The sequence below is a fragment of the Bubalus kerabau genome, chromosome 9, assembly GCF_029407905.1.
Source record: "Bubalus kerabau isolate K-KA32 ecotype Philippines breed swamp buffalo chromosome 9, PCC_UOA_SB_1v2, whole genome shotgun sequence".
NCBI classification, from domain to species: domain Eukaryota; kingdom Metazoa; phylum Chordata; class Mammalia; order Artiodactyla; family Bovidae; genus Bubalus; species Bubalus kerabau.
The window spans coordinates 100,286,118-100,309,695 of record NC_073632.1 but is presented as its reverse complement, the minus strand read 5'-3'; the positions used below and the strand labels follow the sequence as shown (position 1 = coordinate 100,309,695).

Below are 23,578 nucleotides of genomic sequence, written 5' to 3'. Positions count from 1 at the left end.
GGGGGCTGGAGAGGCATCCTCGAATTTCCCCAGATAAATCAAAAATAAAGAGAGAAATCACAATATCATATTTATCAAAACTGAGGACTTCTGGGGAGTGCAGAGGCTAGACTGAGTTGAACTTGTGTGTGTGTGATATAAGATACGATACTTTGTGTTTTATAAAATCTGATTCCAATATTGTAAACCAACCAGTGGTGTCAACAGATTATTCTTATATATGAATATACAGAATTTGATAAGAAAAAGCATGTCCATCAATTGTAAAATAGTGCTGAGCTCTGAATAAACTGAATATAATTTGAAAGTCACATATTTTTTAATATGAGTAAACTAAACATGGTAAGTTCTACAAAAATAAAATCTGTGGAGAAAAATGCAGAGGCTGTCATGATTTATACTTTTATAACACAACTATGAACCGTCTTTTACACTATGAATGAATAATAGATTTAGCACATAGTGTCTTTGCATGCTCAAGATGAGGAACAAACACACCACATTTTAGAAATAAGAATGGAACACGAAAAGATGCTGTGTTGTTTTTAAACCTAAACCTTTAAATTTTATTTTTATCGTAGCACTAGAAATAGTCTAGGCAATTAACAACAACAAAAATGTGACCACACATTATTATTCAGCAATATATGCCTCTCATTTGTAACGCCTTGTGAAGAATACAGAAGGCTAAAAAACTCCAGCTCTGTCTCACACTCACTGAATCTAAAATAGAGAAGATAGGATAAAATTCTGGAGGGAGTCTTTCTGAATTAATTTTTATAACCCAACTGAATAATGTCTCTAAGATATGTAAATCCTAAACACTTCAGAAATAACAAATCATTTCATCATGGAAGATTATTGGCTTAAAGAAATGAATATGAAGACTTTACATCTTTATATGTCTCACTGTTAAAAAAGCTACTGAGGATATTTCACTAACTGCACTCTTACCTCAGGTTAATGCTGCCAAAATACCTGTATTTAATATATTAGAATGCTCAAACTACCTCACAATTGCACTCATCTCACATGCTAGTAAAGTAATGCTTAAAATTCTCAAAGCCAGGCTTCAGCAGTACATGAACTGTGAACTTCCAGATGTTCAAACTGGTTTTAGAAAAGGCAGAGGAACCAGAGATCAAATTGCCAACATCTGCTGGATCATCAAAAAAGCAAGAGAGTTCCAGAAAAACATCTATTTCTGCTTTATTGACTATGCCAAAGCCTTTTATTGTGTGGATCACAATAAACTGTGGAAAATTCTGAAAGAGATGGGAATACCAGACCACCTGACCTGCCTCTTGAGAAATTTGTATGCAGGTCAGGAAGCAACAGTTAGAACTGGACATGGAACAACAGACTGGTTCCAAATAGGAAAAGGGGTACATCAAGGCTTGTATACTGTCACCCTGCTTATTTAATTTATATGCAGAGTACATCATGAGAAACACTGGACTGGAAGAAACACAAGCTGGAATCAAGATTGCCGGGAGAAATATCAATCACCTCAGATATGCAGATGACACCACCCTTATGGCAGAAAGTGAAGAGGAACTAAAAAGCCTCTTGATGAAAGTGAAAGAGGAGAGTGAAAAAGTTGGCTTAAAGCTCAACATTCAGAAAACGAAGATCATGGCATCTGGTCCCATCACCTCATGGGAAATAGATGGGGAAACAGTGGAAACAGTGTCAGACTTTATTTTTTGGGGTTCCAAAATCACTGCAGACGGTGATTGCAGCCATGAAATTAAAAGACGCTTACTCCTTGGAAGGAAAGTTATGAGCAACGTAGACAGCATGTTCAAAAGCAGAGCAGTCATAGTCACTGTATTTAACAACCATGTGTCTGTGTGCTCAGTCGCCGAGTTGTGCCTGATTCTTTGCAACCCCAAACACTGTAGCCCTCCAGGATCCTCTGTCCATGGAATTATCCAGGCAAGAATACTGGAATGGATTGCCATTTCCTACTTCAGGGGATCTTCCCAACCCAGGGATCAAACCCACGTCTCTTGCATCTCCCGCATTGGCAGGCAGATTCTTTACTGCCACACCTCCTGAGAAGCCCCATTTAATAACTGTAACTTACACAAAATCAGAGAATGGATCAGGCCCAGACAGCCACTCCTTGGATCACTAAAGTATGAAAGAATATTCTCACTGACCTCATGGGTACACCAAGTGGGATTAAGGGGGAAAAAATACAATTTATTCTGCAATCCCACAAAACTGTCTCCTTCATTCTTTATAGTTACATATTTGGCTGCATCAGATTTTAGTTGTGGCAGGCAGCATCTAGTTCCCTGAACCAGGAATCAAAACTGGGTCTCCTGCATTGGGAGCATGGAGTCTTAATCACTGGACCACCAGGGAAGTCCCATCCACATTTAAAATTTATGAAAGTTCCTCCATCTGTGTTTTTTTTTAGAGATTCTTCTCTGGTTTTCTTCATCATCTTCTGAAAGATTAACTTATATTTATTTACCCATCATTCTATGTTTTCTACAAAAAGTTTTTTCCAAAGAGGAAGAAAGGAAGTGAAGAAACTAAAACAAACAAAGTGGCAAAAACTCTATTAAAATGTTTTGCTGTATCCAGCCTTCAGCAGTTAGGTTATTTTTCAAATTTACATAAGGACTTATTATCATCCTGACTGCAATCATGTAGAAAATGAATGGGGTATAAAGTATATCAGGCTAATTTAATAAAACGAGCCTTCTTTTCTTGTGAAATCTTTGAAGAAAGGAATCATTAGACAGAGACTTGCCTTGTTTTCACCCAGGTCATGAGGCATGTCAACTTGGAGATGTGCCTTTGGCAAGAAGTCCTTAATTAGAAATTCCTCGAGAGCTGCTCCCAGTAGGTGCTTCCTAAGACAAAAAGATAAAATAACATAGCAAAAAAGCCCTTGCTAAGGATACAACATCCAGGCTGAGCTGAATGAAAGAAATAATTTGCTAACCGCAAACGAGCAAGGCTGTCATGATGGGATGCTGGATTTTGAATGAGAGTCTCTCCATCATATTAGTAGTAAGTATCATTTTTGTTATTCAGCTCTAAACATATACATTGCATACCTTGATTCTTCAGATAACTTGTATAGGAATACTAAGTAACGTGAAGTATTGCCCTGCTTAAAAGACTAAAACTTGTTAGAAAACATTTAGTAGATACACCTTGGTAAATCTTAATTTACTCTTGCAGAATCATGCAAATCATTATTTTTAAAGTCAAGTGGTTTTCATTTGCATCAGGTATGAATGTTTCTGTAAATCGAAGGAAGTGTTTGAATTAGACTATGACATTGGAATTTTTCTAAAGTATTTTCTGAGTTGATTTTTAAGGATTTCCTCCTTCTTGACATCATTGACTTGAAACATTATAGCAATGTTGATTAGGAGGGTTCTGTATTTTCCATTAAATTCCTTAAAGTATACCCCTATGTATTTCAAATCTTTTTTAATAAAGTTAACAATTTCTTATCATGATGATAACTGTTACAAAACTAACCTATAAGAAATAAGTATATGGAATGATTCTGATTGATACTGAAAAGCTTTTCATTTCACTTTAAAAAAAAAGACCCCAAGAACTCCAAATGAATTTGAGAAGAAGGCATGGTTGAAGACAGTATTGATTGGCCCTTTTTTCCATTCTGCTCTAGCTCTCATGGCTGGGAGTGAATTTATATCTGTTTATTGACACATTCTATTGGTATGAAGAGGAAGAGTCTTTCCTTTATACGCGAGTTATTCTGGGTGTAAGTAGATTTGGGTACTATGCATTAATTATCATTTCAGAAAACAAAATGCCTTTTATTTCCCCCAGCTTCCTTGTTTCACTGTATCTCTTTCTTATGTCTTTATATATGGACAGTCTACCCTGGCTTGGGCTCGCGCATCTGCAGTGTGCCTGAATTTTAACTGCATGCTAATTCTATTACCTGTCAGTCGAAACCTTATTTCATTCATGAGAGGGACAAGTGCTGTAAGTACTAAGTTATTTGAAATAATTTCCGTTGTTATGATCTATTAATATAAGTGCTATTGAAAACAAAGATGTACTTCACTATGAAATTCCCAATAATCCTGTTTAGATTGACATATGCTTCTTTGTAGAGAGGACACAATGGCTAAAACTGAAAATCGGAAATTGGTACATTTGATTTGTGTTTTCCTTTTGCCATTGACACCTTACATGACATTGGACTCATTGCTCAACCTTCCCCTGATGCATCTGCTTCATCGGAAAAGAAAGGCTAATAAGATTGACCTGACTCATGAAGTTGGAAGCATTATAACAGCTTGAACTATTACCATTTCTGATTAAAAGGAAATAGATACGTAGATGAGTCAAATGCCACTGAAGAAGCGTCTCTCTGAGTTTTCAGCCCAGGAAAACACAATTAGTGTACATAGATTTTAATACGTAAATTTTAACCCCTAGCAGACACAATGGGGCATTTCCTAATTATGTAGATTTCACTGCGTTGAGTACTTACCTGTGTTTCCTGCCAAACAGAATAGTGCACTGTACCAAAAAATGAGACCTCAATAACCCTTCTAGACTAAATAATTTATCATATAATCATCTTCATAATTTTATGAATATTTAGATATAGATGAATATAGAGCCTTTCTTTGTGTAATAAGGAATAATTTATAGACTACTTAAACCACATCACTGAGGATGATGGTTATCATCTTCATTTTCTAAATTAGCCGATGCATGATTATTAGCAGGTTTATTCTAGAGTTTTGACTTGTAGCCAGGGAACTACAAACTCAATCACTTTTATTGAGTTGGAATTTCAGCAAAGCTAGTAATAACCATTTGATTTTGCCTGTTTGACTAATTAATGGCCACTAATTTTTGTCTCAGGTAGGCCCACCTTTAGTAATTTAGAGGCAGAGCCTGAGTCTTGCTCTCTTAACTCTCATGACACTGCTATTGCTATGATTTTCCCTGAATAAGACTTTCTAATTTTTGTTACTCTAGTGCTTCAGAGGACCGTGGAGGAGGCAATTAGACAAAAATCTCAAATTCCACAAACTGGTTGCCTATGGAATAGTCATTAATGCAAGTAAGTGCTTATTATTAATTGTCTGATTAATTTTATAATACTGCACATTCACTTAATAGTTTTGTTTATTCCTTCCCTGCCAAAGACTCACCCTTAGGTGAAAGAAATCTTTGTTTTCCACCTGACCATGCAAACCTTATACAAATGGATTTTTAAGTTTCTAATGTATATTCATGCCTTCTCTTCTTTACCAAGCCTTCAATTTGTCAAGGAAAAGTTTATGAAACTTCATTTTCATTTCTGAATAATTAAGCTTGTTGATAATACCGTGGTAAAGACCCACTTGAAAAATAAGCACTTTGTTATTCAATATAATTCACATCAGAAATAAAATTGACCTATACTCAAAATCCCATTCAGTCATGGGAAAATGACTATCAAGTGGTATCATGGGCAATAAAAAGAAGAAAAGCAAGATCATGTGAACAAGGTTTTGAATAGTATTGAGCTAGTGGATATAAAAGGATCTTGAAAAGATCTGAAGCTTTATAGCCATATAAATTGTTATCACCATTTCTTGAATTAGAAAACAAGAGAGTTCAAGATAAAAGCACTAGAAATTAGCATCCAAGGTCAAGGTTAAACTCTGGTCAGGAAGAAATGAAGAGGGGCAACAACCAACTGGCTTGTGGTTTTGTTGGACAACAAAGACAGTGAAATAAAAGGCTATCTGAACAATAAAGAGTTATGATTCAGGACTGTTTTCCTCAAACTAATTTAACTATAAAATGTTTTTCTCTTTTGTTTTTATCCTCTCATGCATAAAAAATAGCAGAATAAAAAGAACATTCAAAACAAATGTAGATTTAATTAAGCAACAAGACATGACAGACGGTGCCCCCGGTGCCAATTAGCACAATTTTGGGTGTGTGCTTAGACAAGTAGGGAGAGCTCCCTACTGGCTGTCTTCAACGCCAGATTAAACCAACCCAGGAAATGTTTGGAAAAGTTCTTTGGCATTTGTTAAGAATTAAGGGTAAATCTACAGCATGTCCTAGAGAAAACCAGAGAAAGTTTGGAGGACAAAGAGCAGGGCTAATTACTTTGTGCTCCGAGGCCTGCAGTGGTGCAGAGTATATATAGATGCCAATAATCTTTGATGAATGAGTAAATGCAGGAAGGAATGAAGACTCAGGGAAGCAGATTTAAGCTCAGAAATGGAAGCCTTTGCCAGATCTTGAAAATTATCTAAAATTAGAATGAGGGTCCCCTGAGAGGGCTGAGTTCCCTGTTGGGGGAGCTGTTCTAGTGGAATCCAGATTGCATCTTGGGAAGTGCTTCAGAGAAGGAATTCAAGGAAACTCTCGGCTTCCTTTAAAGCCTAAGAACCTTTAATTCTGTTTTAAAAGAGGAGATAAAACACACTACAATGTCAGGAAGAATGCTCACTCTGCAATAGCTTTAAGGCAGAATTGGACTCTAAGAGAAAGTTATAAAGATATAATAGAGAGAAGGAACAAAAAAACCCCAGAGCATCAAAATATGTCAGAAAAGGAATCAAAGAATAAAGGAAAATATGTGTTATGCAATGATTTTTTTCTCCTTAAACCTTTGAGTATGTATATTTCTTCATGCAGAATCATATATCAATAGTATATATATATATATATATATCAGTGATGCGTGTTGAATATCTGCCTCCTGTGCCCAAGATACCATGATAGGAACTATATATAACCTCCTGAAACTGGTACAGTCAGTAATGGTTTCAGGATAGAGCATAATTCACAGGGACAGCAGTTGACTAGAAGCAGATGACCAAGTTATTTTATACCCCTGCTACTGATGGGTTGTGTGATCTCAGATAAGTTCCTTATGTCCTACTCCATGGAATTAAAAAAAAAAAAAAAAAACACCAATAATGCAGTCTATCCATTCTTATGAGATGTGCAGACTAGGTGTCAGAAGTGGACCTCTTGGAAACCCACAGACTTCAAGTCATTTACTGCTGCCACTGCAAAGAGAATCAGATCAAGTGTAGTCTGGTGGGCAGGCTCCCATCACCAAGCTCCGCCCACTGTGTACCAGCTCATCCTTCACCACACCCCCTTGCTTTTTCCTAGCTACTGGTGGTCCCTGAGCAGGCTGTGCATTTGCCCTTGCTATTCCCTCTGTCTGAAATGCTTGCCCTCTCCTTCTTCACTGGATAAATTGTCACCATATCCAGGGCTCCGTGCTTAGCCAGCTTCCCCCTGAGCTGCCAGATCTGGGCTGTTGGGCTTCCTTATCTCTGGGCCCCAGGCACCCCTCCTACCACACCGTACAGTTTCTCAGATTCTGATCACCTTAAAATATGAGACTGTGCCTTATGCCTCTGCCCTCTCCTGGTTGCGGCACATGACCTCAACAAATCTGGTCAAACCTGAGGATGAGTAGGAAAGTTGGCCAGCAGGAAAAAAGAGATAGATCAAGGGATTTCTTGGGACAAGGTGCTAGATGTAAGCGTTCAGGAGTTGCCAGGGAACCGGGAGTGTTTTGGGGTGGACAAAAGATAGTGTGTGGGCAGCAAAGAGACTCAAAATGATGCCAGTCATCCATGATAATTAATTCACATTCTGCTATGACAAGACAAAGCAGGATGCCTGTTCTCCCGCTTTCCCTCACAAATCCCTGGAGAGAATCAAGTCTTCTCCCTGGCCCTCTTCTCCTTGAATCCCCACTGTTTGCCAGGCTCCCAAATGTCTCCCGGGGCTGTGCCAGCAGGGTCTGACTGCTTTTCAGAGCAGAGGCCCCTCATCTCCCACCGCCATGGCAACCAGCAGCCCAGCAGTTGTTTCCATTCCAGGCAGAGGCAGGAGGGTGGAGAGAGAGCACTCTGCTTCTCCCAAACCCTGACAAAGCAATTATTACATTTCACATTGATGAAGAAACGTGGCTGGCAACTGTGCTTTTAGGAGGAGAAAAATGCTAAGCCCTGGTTTTATAGATATACCTTTGCTTTTCCCATTTTGTCCTTCTGGTGTATTCACTTGGGAGCTGCTGAAAATGTCCCCGTGCTTGCTTTATTACCATCGCCCATTATTCTGCTTTTCAAATAGCCGACCGGCTTAATAGAGGTGTGTAACCTTGGAAGAAGTGCATCCTCGTCGAAGTTTGCTTGCCAGCCTGTAATTTCTCATCCGTTCCCCTATAAGTTGAACTGCAGGCTTTAATTGGTCAAATCATTAAAGGAGGTAATTAGAGCCTGGTGAAAGCAGGCTGGGGAGGAGGAGGGAAGAGGCAAACAATGGTATCTATGATCAAGGGCATCACCGAAAATGCAGTGACAGGAACTCTTCTTTTGGCTTCCTGCCTTCCTGCTTGCTTGCCTATGATAAGAGCTGCCGGAGCCTTCTTCAACCACTAATAAATCATTTTCAGAGCCCCATAACCTCCCTGGGATAAAAATCATAGTTTTGCAGCCTCTCTATTCTTGTTAATGCACATCTTTCTGGACTCTGGCCCACAGTAGACCTTGAAGACCCTTCCAATTGAATAGTAGTACTTTAAGCCCGAGCTTCCTTCCAAGGGGCTGTGAATAGTGACCCTGGCAGCTCTGTCTGTCCCTGCAGTTGGCATCTGCTAGGTTCCAGGGGTGGATAATGACCCACAGGCAGCTCCTGATGCGTTGATTAGCTTGTAAACCTCAAGAAACACAATAGAGACAGGTTGAGAGAAGTGACCTCAGAATCAGGACGCTGAGAAAAAATGATTTGGAGGCCCCACCACAGAGAACAATCCCGGAGGTCCACATGCTTTCAGACCTGATCCCAAAGGGATGGCTACTGATCTAGTTCTGCTTGAGGCATGGAGAGTTCCAAGTAGGCGTCTCCCCTGTCTTGCCTCACACAATCTAATGTGATTTTCAAATGATTGGCATGCACAGAGTGCCAGAGAATATGTATATTCTTGCAGAAATAAGACCACAAATTTGAAAGTTTGGGGCCAAATTCTGGCTGCAAGAAACACAGCCAGAATTTGTCCCTGGGTCCTTCTTTCTAAAGGCTGCTTAATTAGGAGGTGACTAACTCCAAAATGACTGTTATCACTGACAGGCAGGCAGAGAGATAGCATAGAACTGACCACACTTCCAAGATTCTCCCTCAATTACGCTCCCTTTGATCTCCTGAAAAAGAAAAAGAAGGAAAGACGGGAGAAAAAGGAACTTTCTCAGGGCAACTGGCTCTAATTGTAGCCTTTATGAATTTTTTTTTGTTCACTCTTCAATAAAAGCTCCTTATTTGAACTCCAAAGTTCACACAGCAATTAAATGTGCATTTGTAGTGTGTCCAAGATTGCAGCTCTTTTTTAACTGTGAAAAATATTTTGGTAAGAAAAAAATAATGGAAAGACTGAGCCATGGCATTTTTTAGCATGGAACTCGGGTGAGTTCTGCAAATGTGTACCTTGGGATCTTCCAAGCGATCGGTAGAAGGTCCCCTGAGATACCATGAGGAGAGAACCCGTGTAGCTGGTGACACTGGATTTGCTGTAAGACTGAAGAAGCTCCGTTAAGACAGTGTTGATTTTTAAAATGTTTTAAAACGGTAAGTTTCATGTTTGCTCTTGTATTGGACTGCAGCTCCCTTTCAGATGACAAATGTTCCCAATTAACTTCAGATGGAGACATAGGAGCCAGACAGCTGGAAGGGAACCTAGATATCATGGTTTAGTTCAACCCACCCCTTTTACAGATGAGAAAACAGGGACTAAAAGAAGTTAAGTAACTGAGACATATCCTCTTCAGTATTCTTTCTCCCACATGCTCATACCAAATCTAGTAACATGATTTTGATGACTAAGAAAGAAAAAGTAACAGCGTGTCACTCTTTTATCATATACTTGAAGCAACCGTCACTGTAAACATAGATAGTACTGCTGCTGCTGCTGCTAAGTCGCTTCAGTCGTGTCCGACTCTGTGTGACCCCATAGACGGCAGCCACCAGACTCCCCCGTCCCTGGGATTCTCCAGGCAAGAACACTGGAGTGGGTTGCCATTTCCTTCTCCAATGCATGAAAGTGAAAAGTGAAAGTGAAGTCGCTCAGTCGTGTCTGACTCTTAGCAACCCCATGGACTGCAGCCCACCAGGCTCCTCCGTCCATGGGATTTTCCAGGCGAGAGTCCTGGAGTGGGGTGCCATTGCCTTCTCCAATAGATAGCACAACTATTCATATTAAAATAACTAAAATGTATAAATGGAAGAATAGAAAATATAATATCTGAAAAAACAAAATCCATCTCTCCCCTGATATCTATCAAGTCCCAGCAACCCTGGATTTGGTAGCTGGAATACCTTTGGTTCCAAGGCAAGATCACAATAAAATCAGGGTACTATCTAGGAGAAAATGGATCCCAGGTGGCTCAGTGGTAAAGGATCCACCTGCCAATGCAGAAGACGCAGGAAGTGCAGGTTCAATCCCTGGGTCAGGAAGATCCCCTGGAGAAATTCCAACTGGCTCCAGAATTCTAGCCTGGAAAATCCCATAGACAGAGGAGCCTGGTGGGCTACAGTCCGTAGGGTCACAAAGAGTCAGTCATGACTGAGGAGCTGAGCGTGCGCACAGGCCCCACCGCTGAGGTGCTGTGCTGTGCTCAATCGTGTCTGACGCTTTATGACCACATGCACTGTAGCTCCCAGGCTACTCTGTCCATGGTATATTCCAGGCAAGAATACGGGAGTGGGTTGCCATTTCCTTCTCCAGGGTTCAAACCGGTGTCTCTTGCATTTCCTGCATTGGCAGATGATTCTTTACCACTGTACCACCTGAAAATAAAACAACATGGAGATAGCTGGAGAAATGAAACATTTAAGATGCGAATTTTAAAGTACTTAGAAAAAAATGGAAAGAATAGCTTTCAATACATTCCCTAAAGAGCTACCTTGTGAAAAGCATCTTGGGTTTTCATACTCTACCTCATTAATTTCTTCAGACTTGTTATGGGAAACCTGGCAATAGGAATAGATGAAGAGCTCAATATCTTTGCTCATTCAATAAATGTACTTAAATTTAGTTTATCAGTGGCAAATGTTCATGTGGAAATCAACCTAATAGAAAGTAAATTGTGACCAACGGCTCATTACATGGGAGAAAGAAGCTATAGAATGTAGACTATAAAAGACCTAGATTTTACCTGGTGTTCCTTTTCTGACCATCACATGTAGGTTATGTAATGGTAAATACATCACTTAATTTGGGGCTTGAAGCTCAGTGTCTATTTCTGTAAAATGGGAATAACTCCTCTCTCTCTGGTGTGCTTTAGTCCACAGAGGGAGAATGGAAGAGAGGCATGAGCAGAGGCGTGAGGGAGAGGGATAAAATGCAGACAGAGGATTCACACCCACCTACAAAGAAGACTCCAAAGACAATGATCAGTCATCAGTCGTAGGAGCTCTTTGACTCTAGATTAAAGACACCAAGTGAGCTATTCAAAGAGTCTAGCTAAGCCCTTAGGAGAAATTCATCTTCAGTAAAGTATAGCAATTATTGATTAGAGAAAAGAAGCAATATAACTTAAAGGTCAAAAGATCAGGCTCTGGCATAGGCAGTTTTATCCTACCTTTTCCATCAATGGACCACTCTTAATTTATTAAACACTTATCTGTAAAATGGAAATAAGACTAGTATATGAGGATTACATGAGATCAAATGCCTAAAGAATTAATAACAGCATTTGGAGTATAATAAGTATTCAGTATATGTTAGCTAGGAAAAAGATTACTTGTTTTTCAAAACTTTAAGATAACTGTTAGAAAACAGCTATTAAAAAATACTAGACAATGTCTATGTTGAACTAAGAAAATAGTTTCCTTTATATATATGACATATTGCAAGAGACTGCTGCCGGGTAAGCTTTTCCAGCTCCATGGATGTTGGGACCAAACAAGGCAGCCCCTTCAGAGACATGGCCGCATATGTTGACAAATAGAACATTTAAGGAAAGACACTACCTCTTGGGTGCTCACCTCACTAAATCTGTAAGGAGATAGTCAACATCATACTCAGAAACACTCACATGCTTTGCATTCCTAAGTAAAAGCTTCAACCAAAAGTATATTTGAATTGATTTCCAACTTAAAGCCTGTAGAAAAAAGTGCAAAAATACATATTAGCAGAGAAAATGCTACTCTAACTGCACATAGATTGTCTCTCTGGACCTTTCTCCCTTTCTGTAATCTCACTCTGCAATCATCACTAAGGACGTTCATGCTCAGTCGCTTCAGTCGTGTCTGACTCTTTTTTACTCCATGGACTGTAGCCCATCAGGCTCCTCTGTCCATGAGATTCTGCAGGTAAGAATACTGGAGTGGGTTGCCATGCCCTTCTCCAGGGGATCTTCCTCACCCAGGGACTGAACCTGAGTCTCCTCTGTCTCCCCCATTGGCAGGCATATTCTTTACCACTGAGCCACCAGGGAAGCCCTTACTAAAGATAGGCTGGTGCTAAGCAAGTGACAGGTGTTGAGATTTCAAGATGATCAAGTCTTGAGGGGTCAAAATCCATCAAGCAACGCAGGTAAAAGATCATCAGAACCATAATATCTGGGAAATGTAATCAAGGCACCATCCGTGCCTGTGGAACTGAAGAATGCTTGAGAAAACAACTTTTGAATTGGGTCTTAAAACAGGAAGACTGCTTTGCAGGGCAAAAAAGGGAATGGCTCTGTTAAATGGAACTCAGATGACAGAGAGAAGAGGACAAATAGGAGATGACGTTTCTAAATGTATCTGCTACTAGAACCAAATGCCACCAACTTCACAGAAACTCCTGTTGTTTCCTTTTCCCTTACTCCCCTCACCCACTCCAGTATTCTTGCCTGGGAAATTCCATGGAGAGAGGAGCCTGGTGGGCCACAGTCCATGGGGTCACAAAGAGTCGGACACGACTGAGCTACTAAACAACAACCACACCTCAACTCACAGTGTACAACCACGGTTGACCCCAGAATTCACCCACAACTGTAGAGACTTAGAATAGTAGTAGCCTCTGCAACTTTTCACTGTGGATGCAGGGGGCGGGGAGGGGGGAAGATGTCAACTTGGAAATTACCTATCCTCTGGGTAATGAGTTCTCATTTCACACTTGAATGTGATCTCAATGGCGAGTATCAACTGGCCACCCAGCAGGGCTCCCATTGGCAGGAAGAGCCTCAGGATATTCTTGTCTGAATGTTGTGGCTGCTGGCATGCCCATAGATTTCAGAAGACAAGAAAGTAGCACTGGGCATAGACTCCTTAGGCCAGAGGATTCTGTGATCTGAGCTTATTCTCTTCACTTGGAATTTAGACATAACCAATTCCCAGAATTAGAAAACTAAAGTTTCTTCTTAAGAATATACTGAGAGGTTTAGTTTCATGAATATTTATTTTGGTCCACTGGGAATAACACATGTAAGTATATGCATGTATGTGTACATATATGTGTATGTGTATATATACATATGTATACACTAAAATGTATAATGTAAGAATAAAAAATATAATGTCTGAAAGAGAATAAAAACACCACTGTCTCTTCTGGTATCTATATCATATATTATATGCATATATATGTGTGTTTGATATACAGTATTCTAGAAAAATACTTTCTGATTTCTTGGGAAAGAAGAGATGCGTGTGTATGTCTATCTTCTTATATATATGTATAGGGTAGAATATATATATAACTAGCTTGTATATCATAATATCTATTCTATTTCCAGAATGATTATATGTTTATAATTAAATTATGGTTAATTGAAATTTACTTTATGTCTTAATATAGTTAAAATGAATATGGTGATGGGTTGCACAGCCAAATTTTTTTAAAAAATGAATGTGCTGAATCATACAGTATCTTCAAAAGTATTCAGTTCATTTCATTCAAGACACTAGGAAAGATGCACAGATTAATCTTGCTTGGAGGTTACAAAAACCAGAACAGAGAAACTTGACCAGATAGACATTGAGTTTTTGAGTAACCTCAAAGGAAGAAATTAACATGGTGCCTGTTCCGTGTCGTCCCCTACCCATGAGTGGGTGAAGCCACTCAGTCGTGTCTGACTCTTTGCAACCCCATGGACTGTAGCCCACCAGGCTCCTCCATCCATGGAATTTTCCAGGCAAGAGTACTAGAGTGGGTTACCATTTCCTTCTCCAGGGGACCTTTCCAACCCAGGGATTGAATCCCGGTCTCCCGCACTGCAGCCAGACACTTTGCTGTCTGAGCCACCAGGGAAGTAAGCGCAAAGGAAGAAATTAACATGGTGCCTGTTCCGTGTCGGCCCCTGCCCGCAGCCATCCACGTCGTGGCACATTTGTTTAACCTGGAGCACTACTACTGGAGCCAGTCGCCAGAGGCAGAGGGACTCGTGGCTGCACTTTCCAAACTTGGTGACACCCCAAATGAAACCTACCTCAACCCCATCCGGACCTTCCACACAGTGAGTTCTTGCATATCACCTCATTTCTCATCCCCTAAATCCTTCCTTTTCTGATCCCTTTATAAGGAATCATGTATTTCAAAAGCTTTTGATCATAATTTTTAAAAAGCTAGAGAGCCAGTTTCTGCCAAATGCTAACATCAATTTCACCTTTTAAAAGAAGTTCTTTTTCTTCTGCCATCATCGTTGCTAAGAGGTTATGAGCAAGAAAAATTGATGCCACTTAATTAGTTTATAGCAAAAATAAATAAATAAATACACCTAAACAAGGAATGAAATAACCTATTAAACCTTACTTTAAGTTTTTAAAGTAGCTCATGATTAGATATTTTTTGCCAGTATTAGAATCATAAAGAATGTGAAGTGCCATCTAAATTCAGGGATGATGAATTGGATGCCTTTATTTTCAGTTTGCAAATTGTTTTCTGGATTGCTTTTCCTGTGTCATTTTTGGCACACAAATGACTAGCTAGTTTGCCAAATCTGATGCTGGACAGAGCAGCAAATTCCATAATGAGACCTTCATGGCCAGTGACATCATTAATGCTAATTAGTTGTGTGTACATATAAGAAACAAAAAGAAAACCCAATGTGTAGCCACAGAAATCCTCCTAAAAAGACATTTCTTTCCTTTAATTCACCTCCTACCTCTGTTTTCCTGGTTGATCTAAACTTTTGCCATGTACTGCCTATCATATTGGAAAATGTATGGTGCATGTTGACCAAGATCAAAACTCTGTATTGTCCAAGAAGAGCCTAAGACAATACTCTCCAAAATGGAAATTCCTCCAATACTGTCTGGGCCATCTCTTTAAGTGACCCTTTTGCCCATTTAGCCTTACTTGAAGAAGCAATATTCAAAGTCTCTTTCTGGGGAAATTCTTCCATGTCATGTCTTCTAATTATCCTACAGTGATTTTGAAAATCAGGCCATTGATCTAGTAGAGCTACATTTTCTTAGCTGACAATAATTAGAAGCTACAGAGGCCCTAAGCCTATGGGAATGGAATGCCTTTGGTGTACTTATTGGAGCTGCAGGATTTATCTGGGCACCTACTGGGGTTAACTCTGTCCCCCATTAAGACTCTGGGAAATCTGTTGTGATACATAACCAAGAATAAATCTCAAGATTTTGAAGAGACTATACAATAAATTGTATTTATTACAATTACTTTTAAAATAATTTGAAGCAAATTAAACATGATTAAGCTACTCCCCATATGGCTATTTCAAAATTTTAAAGGCAATATACTATGTAAGTACTAATTAAGGTCAAGAAACCTTCTAATCTAGGATATTTAGAGAAAGATGGGTACCCACAACACAACATGTACATTATAGAGCATTTCTAATGAGACACAGAGGAATTGTTTTAGATGATCCCTTGCAACTCAAACTAGTCTATAAATATGTCACAAGAAGAGGGAAGTGGGGATTTGCTTTAATAAGCAAAGAAGAATGATTTGAAATTAGCACACCATGTGATATCAGTGGATTTCTAAAATGCCTGAGTACACTGGGGGAAAAAAAAAAAGGTCTTTTAAATGTTTTAGACATAACCCTTTCAATTTTATTTCCACTGTTTGCTCTACAAAGGAAAAAGTAAACAACAGAGAAGTCCCTGTTTAAATTACCTCAAGATCTCAAAGCGGCCCAAATCAATGAGATTTTACTGACAAAAAATACAGTGTGCATTTATGGAGCTCATAGTTGTCTCAAAGATAGAAACACAGTGTGTGAATACTAATGACTTGACCAGAATATGGCAAACTCCCAATAAAACAAAATGTTTTATGATTCCTATTCTGAAAAGCTATTTAACCATCCTCTACACTAACAGGTCAGAATTCTGGCCTTGTGGCAGGGTCTATCTGATAAGAATAGCTGTATCTTTATTGATCACCTAGGATTTACAAAGCCGTATTCCAAGCCTCATGAGGTGGCATGAAAGAAATGCAAGTCATGGTCCTTCCAATTAAAAATCGAGAGCAAGGAATAACTGCCAGGGGAACAGAGTTTGCAGCTGCTTTATTAGGGATGCCCCTGAGGGACCTCTCCAGAAAAGTGTTTATTAATGTTAAGATGCAATTAAGCATGGTGAGTCTCATTTTTATTTTAAAAATTAAAAACTTGAAACACTTTTTTTTTTTGCAGTATTGTATCCTAAAATGCATTTTCATATATTGTCCTAATTACAATTCAACATCATCAGCTTTGGCATGCTGGCTGATTTATACAGATGGGGAAAAAAATAGTTAACAAAATGACATTGGACAAAATTTGAGCATAGTGAATTCCACCCTTAGGTGGCAGAGGAAAGGATAAGGAAGTCCCTTGTTAGAAGTGTATGGGGACCCTTCCCAAGGTTAATGTGCTTCTGACTAGTACACTGTGAATTGCTCCCTGTTTGGATTCTCAAATGTTGATCCTAAAATGGAAAAACAGACCTGAGCCATTAATGTGATGGTGTTTGTTTCTTTTAGAACACAATCACTGAGTTGCTAACTACAATCGCGGGCATTACTGGCCTATTGATCTCTCTGGCTTTGATCTTGATCATGACCTCTTCCACCGAGTTCATCCGGCAGGTGTCCTATGAATTGTTCTGGTATACGCACCATGTTTTCATCATCTTCTTTATCGGTCTGGCTATCCACGGAGCAGGGTGAGTCCCTTTGACACTCAGTGAGTAAGGTTTTATTTCTGTGAATCTCAGAATAGTCTTAGAAAGTCTTTTGGATGGAGGAGCATGACATGCAGGACAGATGGATGCAGAGAACATATGAAAAAGCAAATTCACTATGCCAAACATAGTGAATTTTTTAGTTATGCTGGAAAAAAAAGCAATATAGATGGTTAAGGACTTCATTTTTTCTAACCAATTCTGTTGGGGAATCTTGACAGGTATATGGGAATTTTAATGAATGCTGGATAACAATAGATCTATATTTTATTTAGAATCTATTTCCACAATCCAATTTATATGGGAATCCTTGGGATATATATTTTTGATACTCAGATTTTACCATTGCTGGACTAAAATAATCCATTAGGAAACCCCATGTGGTGGAGGGACAGAGTGTGAGATGACCAACCTGATCTAGGCTGTGCCACTAGTCACCAGAGTGACCACTTGCAAGCCATTTCAATTTTTTGAACCTCAGTTTCCCCATCTGGCATCTAGGATTCCTTTTTGCTCAAACATCCCATAAAATGCTGTTCTGGCATTCAACACCCACCTGATACTCTTAATTCCTTCATCAGGAAGCTAGAGTAGCATCATCTGAAATATAGGACCTTCAAAGATAATGTTTTTAAGTCTTTACATATTACCAGAATTGTGCAGGAGGCACTGATCAAAACCATCCCCAAGAAAAATAAATGCAAAAAGGCAAAATGGTTGTCTGAGTAGCTGTACAAATAGCTGAGAAAAGAAGAGAGTGAAAGGCAAAGGAGAAAAGGAAAGATATGATATAATCTGAATGCAGAGTTCCAAAGAATAGCAAGGAGAGATAAGAAAGCCCTCCTCAGTGATCAGTGCAAAGAAATAGAGGAAAACAATAGAATGGGAAATACTAGAGATCTCTTCAAGAAAATTAAAGATACCAAGGGAGCATTTCATGCAAAGATGGCACAATAAAGGACAGAAATGGTATGGACCTAACAGAAGCAGCAGAAATTAAGAAGAGGTGGCAAGAATACATAGAACTATACAAAAAAAAATCTTAATGACCTGGATAATCATGATGGTTGATCACTCACCTAGAGCCAGACATCCTGGAGTGCAAAGTCAAGAGGGCCTTAGGAAGCATCACCAAGAACAAAGCTAGTGGAGGTGATGGAATTCCATTTGAGCTATTTTAAATCCTAAAAGATGATGCTGTGAAAGTGCTGCATTCAATATGTCAGCAAATTTGGAAAACTCAGCAATGGCCACAGGACTGGAAAAGGTCAGTTTTCATTCCAATTCCAAAGAAGGGCAATGCCAAAAAATGTTCAAACTACTGCACAATTGCACTCATTTCACACACTAGTAAGGTAATACTCAAAATCCTCCAGGCTAGGCTTCAACAGTACATGAACCAAGAGCTTTCAAATGTTCAAGCTGGATTTAGAAAAAGTAGAGGAACCAGAGATCAAATTAGCAACATTCGCTGGATCACAGAAAAGTCAAAAGAGAATTTCAGAAAAACATCAACTTCTACTTCATTGAGAACGCTAAAGCCTTTGACTGTGGATCATAGTAAACTGTGGAAAATTCTGAAAGAGATGGGAATACCAGACCGCCTTACCTGCTTCCTGAGAAATCTGTATGCAGGTCAAGAAGCAACAGTTAGAACCGGACATGGAACAACAGACCAGTTTCAAATTGGGAAAGGAGTACATCAAGGCTATATATTGTCACCCTGCTTATTTAACTTATATGCAGAGTACATCATGCTTGTGCGATGAAGCACAAGCTGGAATCAAGATTGTCGGGAGAAATATCAATAACCTCAGATATGCAGATGACACCATCCTTATGGGAGAAAGTGAAGAAGAACTAAAGAGCCTCTTGATGAAAGTGAAAGAGGAGAGTAAAAAGGCTGGCTTAAAACTCAACACTCAAAAAACTAAGATCCTGGTATCCGGTCCCATCACATCATGGCAAATAGATGGGAAAACAGTGGAAACAGTGTCAGACTTTGTTTTCTTGGGCTCCAAAATCACTGCAGATGGTGACTGCAACCATGAAATTAAAAGACGCTTGCTCCTTGGAAGAAAAGCTATGACCAACCTAGACAGCATATTCAAAAGCAGAGACATTACTTTACCAACAAAGGTCCAAATAATCAAGGCTATTGTTTTTACAATAGTCATGTGTGGATGTGATAGTTGGACCATAAAGAAGGCTAAGCATCAAAGAATTAATGCTTTTGAACTGTGGTGTTGGAGAAGACTCTTGAGAGTCCCTTGGACAGCAAGGAGATCAAATCAATCAATCCTAAAAGAAATCAGTCCTGAATATTCATTGGAAGGACTGATGCTGAAACTGAAGCTCCAATACTTTGGCCACCTTGTGTGAAAAAAACAATGCATTGGTGAAGACCCTGATGCTGGGAAAGATTGGGAGGAGAAGGGGACGGCAGAGGATAAGATGGTTGGATGGTGTCACTGACTCAATGGACATGCATTTGAGCAACTCTGGGAGATGGTGATGGATAGGAAAGCGTGGAGTGCTGCAGTCCACAAGGTCACAAAGAGTCAAACATGACTGAACAACAAGAACAAACTAGTTTGTCCCATATTAATTATTTCATAAATTGATGTCTTTTCCCATGTTAAAATTTTAAAGCACATTCATATATGCATATAACCAATTTGACCCCAAGAACAGTCTTGTCCAATGAAGACGGCTCTAGTATTCCCATTTCATAAGGAGGAAATAGATGTTCAGAGGATTAAGTGATTCACTCAGAATCCAAGGACAAGTAAATGACAGAGTCAGATGCAAGACACTGGCTTTCAGACAACTCACTCTTTAGTGGTAACAAGCCCTGGAGATCAGTCTCTACTTACATGAATAAAACATTCCTCGACACTTGTGAGAATGTGATTGGTGATACTGCAAAGCCCTACATGGCTTGCCAGAAGCTCCTCTTCTGCTACCCACGCTCTCTGGATACTCTGTCCTGCACCCATTCTCCTGCCCTAGCAGCTGCTGAGTGCAGGGGGCTGGTCTCAGAGGTGGGCTCTGTTTCTGCCCAGGGCTGGAAGGGCAAGCACACAGCGACGGAGACCAGATGGCGGGCCGAAAAGGTCACACACCTCGTGGGGACTGTGGGTCTCATGTGGGGCCCTCTGGCAGTTCTTCTCAGTTTGTACAACCCAGCAAGTCAGTCGCCTCCTCCAACCTCCCACCCCACCCTAGATGTACCCCCAAATCTTAGCCTCCCCTTCTTGCAGGGGGGCTGTGTGCCTTCCACTGGCTCTGCCCAGTTAAGAGCTTCCCCATCATCCATTAGCTTGTCCAACACACAAACACAGAAGGGAAAATTGCTCCTGGCAGCATATTTAACCCTAAACCAACTGGCCATCCCTTGGCTAATCTTTAGAAACCTAGTCGTCAATGTTCACGTTGATGCTGCTGCATGGCTAAGGGCTTTCTAGCCTCTTTTAACTTTAAAGTAGCTGCACTTGACTCTGCTGAACGTGTCATCCTTCACCCTGACTGTATTTGGGGGATGGGGTGGGTGGTATGTAGTCCCCAAGCCTTCCACCCCAAAGGCTGTCAGGCCTTCCTTTCTCTCTGAGCTCTTCTGCCGATGCCAGAGTATTAACCCCTGGAGTTCACTTGAGAGCTCTTCATAATTCACGTGCATCTAGAAGACCTCTTCACAAAAATTATGCATGCATCGCCCTGATCCTTCCTCCTCGGCATTCACTCCATGGTGCATTGTAGGAGCACAAGAGGATTTCAATGGGCAGTGTTTCACTGGAGATATTTTTTAATATCCAAATAACATTTCACAAGATGAAATTTTTTTTTTAGTCATTTTAACTTAGTTGAAAGGCTTATTTTGGGATAAGGGCCTCATTTAATCTTCTCAGCTTGAAGTATTCTACAGCTACTGTTTACAGCAAAAAGTAATTTGCAAATTCTATACAAAAATGCCAAGTAAAGTAGGATTATTGCAATGTGTTAAAGCCCACTAATCTTCTTATTATGGGATGGCATAGATGAAGACATAAAAAGTTTAAGATTTTTTAAAAAAATGCTTACTGCATTTGAGAAATGTTCTGAGGTCCCTTGGGATACAAGAAGAATTGTCTGAGGCCTGAGAAGGAAGGTGTTAAAATTTACAGATTCTTTTCATCTGGCATCTGTATTTGATTCACTCTTCCTATGTCTGGGCATCGTTTGCTCATGGGAGATTCACAGATAGTTTTGCTCATCTAACTCAAAGGGATGTTACCAAGTTTGGATGACTTCCATAAAACAGACTAGGACAGAGGCCAGGATGGCAGTTCTCCAGGCTACTTCCAAGGGCATTGCTGCACCCTCCTCCCAGGCAAAAGGGGATATGTTACTCCACAGGCTACCCAGGACCTGAGCAACCTAGTGTGATGCTAAGCACACACTAAAGCTTCGTGTGATGCTAAGCTTTCTCTGCAATGACCATGTTCCCCAAAAAATAAACCCATGTATTTTACTCATAAACACCTAGGAAGTGAGTGACGCCTAGGTTGTCTGACTTCAGTACCCCACGCATCACAGCCTGTGCACCAGTAGATAAAGGAAGGAATTTGCCCCAAAGCAAATTGTCCGAGGTCAGTTGATACTGCATGTGTAGGAAATCTAATATAGCAGGATCACAGGACTCTTGATCCAGTGCTCCATTCACGAAGGCCAGCTTCTTCTTTCACTCTCCAATTCAACAATATCGTCTTAAAAGGCACATTTTACATCGACCTATTTGGACCCCATCAAATACTAAGCCTGCTCTGGGTCACTGGGGGGGACACATAACATTATTCAAGGCACTTCTTTTGACTTCTTCACTTGACAACTTGAAGGTGCTCAGAAACAAACCAGGAAGGGAAGAAGTTCAATAAATTCGCAAAAGACCCAAATAGTAGTTAGCCAATTAGCCCAAATCAGCAATCAGGACAAGATGTAACCTAATTAGATTCAACAGTCTACAAAAGGATGTGTTCAAACAATTTCCTTCATTATGAATTCTCTAATGTAGACACTTTCAATTTAACACAGGATACCACCGAGGGGCACTTCTTTTCTGGGCTCTTCAAAGTTACCTGAAGCTTCTTAAATTCCTATTTTTAAAGAAGCTCAGGGAAATGCACCCCAGCCCAGATTGCAAGACAATGAAAGTGTTATTGTAGAGTCCGTCATAGTCTATGTATCTGTGGCAATCGCAAGGCACAAAATCACTTTCGAATCTGAGGGCTTTATTATTATTTTTTTTTTTTTAATAACAAGCCGGATTGTTCGAGGCCAAACCCCCGAGAGTCTCCTGCTGCACAACATCACCCTCTGCAGAGACCACCCAGAGGAGTGGCAGGTCCGGTGCCCCGTGCCTCAATTTTCTGGCAAGGAACCTTCGGTAAGAACGAGCCCAGGAGCTTTTAAAAATAGCTGTCGCCACAGTTAAAATAGCTAGAGCTTTTACATGCTTGAAAAAAAGAACAGCCCGTGTCACCACGAGACAAAGCCAGCTCTTTATTAAGGGTGCTAATGGAGGACTCGAGTTATGGATAAATTCAAGAGAGATCCCCTGCCAAAAGCACTCTGTTCGTTTTGAAACGTGTTCTTCCACTTACATTTAAATATGGATGTCTGAGAGCGTGGGATTCAGAGCCCCGTACGCACAGCCCTGTCTCTGGAGGAGTCAGAAAGCGGTGGGCTCGCCACCCTCTGCTCTCCACACACTCGGCTCCCTGATGCCCTGGGCGACTGCCCACTCCATCCTGAGGACTAAGAGCATCCCTTCTCAATGAATGTCAGGCAGCACCCAAGTGAGAATCAGGCCACCTGTGCAAGCTTGCCTTCTTTCTTTCCACAACTTACGAGACAGAAAGAAATTGAAAGTACATACATTTACTTCCTGTTCTAATTAAGCTTCTATTCCTGAAAAAATGACAATATTAGACCAAAATAGACTTAATTAGAGTAGATAATAGTGTCCACAAAATCTAAAAAGTAAGATTTCCTGGCTATGCTGTCAGGATGACCGTTGATGACATGCTGCTGCTGCTGCTGCTAAGTCGCTTCAGTCGTGTCCAACTCTGTGTGACCCCATAGACGGCAGCCCACCAGGCTCCTCTGTCCCTAGGATTCTCCAGGCAAGAATACTGGAGTGGGTTGCCATTTCCTTCTCCAATGCATGCATGCATGCTAAGTCGCTTCAGTCGTGTCCCACTCTGTGACCCCATGGACAGCAGCCTACCAGGCTCCTCTGTCCACGGGATTCTCTACGGAAGAATATTGGAGTGGGTTGCCATTTCCTTCTCCCAATTGATGGCATAGATAAATAGAAATAACAATTTTCTTCGGTCTTCTCATGTGTCTCAGAACAATGCAAACCTTGGAACAG

General features: G+C 40.2%; 1 protein-coding gene and 1 long non-coding RNA gene across 2 annotated transcripts in view; one reads left to right on the top strand and one right to left on the bottom strand.

Annotated features, from left to right (window-relative positions):
• The window catches only part of LOC129620184 (uncharacterized), a 231,571-nt gene that overhangs the window by 81,753 nt on the left and 126,240 nt on the right, over positions 1-23,578 (bottom strand). The window lies entirely within an intron of this gene.
• NOX3 (NADPH oxidase 3) overlaps positions 2,983-23,578 on the top strand; it is a 66,737-nt gene continuing 46,141 nt past the window's right edge. Inside the window, exons 1-7 of the mRNA XM_055536050.1 lie at positions 2,983-3,030; positions 3,665-3,760; positions 3,877-3,987; positions 4,999-5,083; positions 14,338-14,483; positions 16,967-17,148; positions 22,465-22,588. Coding sequence (XP_055392025.1) covers positions 2,983-3,030; positions 3,665-3,760; positions 3,877-3,987; positions 4,999-5,083; positions 14,338-14,483; positions 16,967-17,148; positions 22,465-22,588 — 792 coding nt within the window. The remainder of the gene's footprint in view (positions 3,031-3,664; positions 3,761-3,876; positions 3,988-4,998; positions 5,084-14,337; positions 14,484-16,966; positions 17,149-22,464; positions 22,589-23,578) is intronic.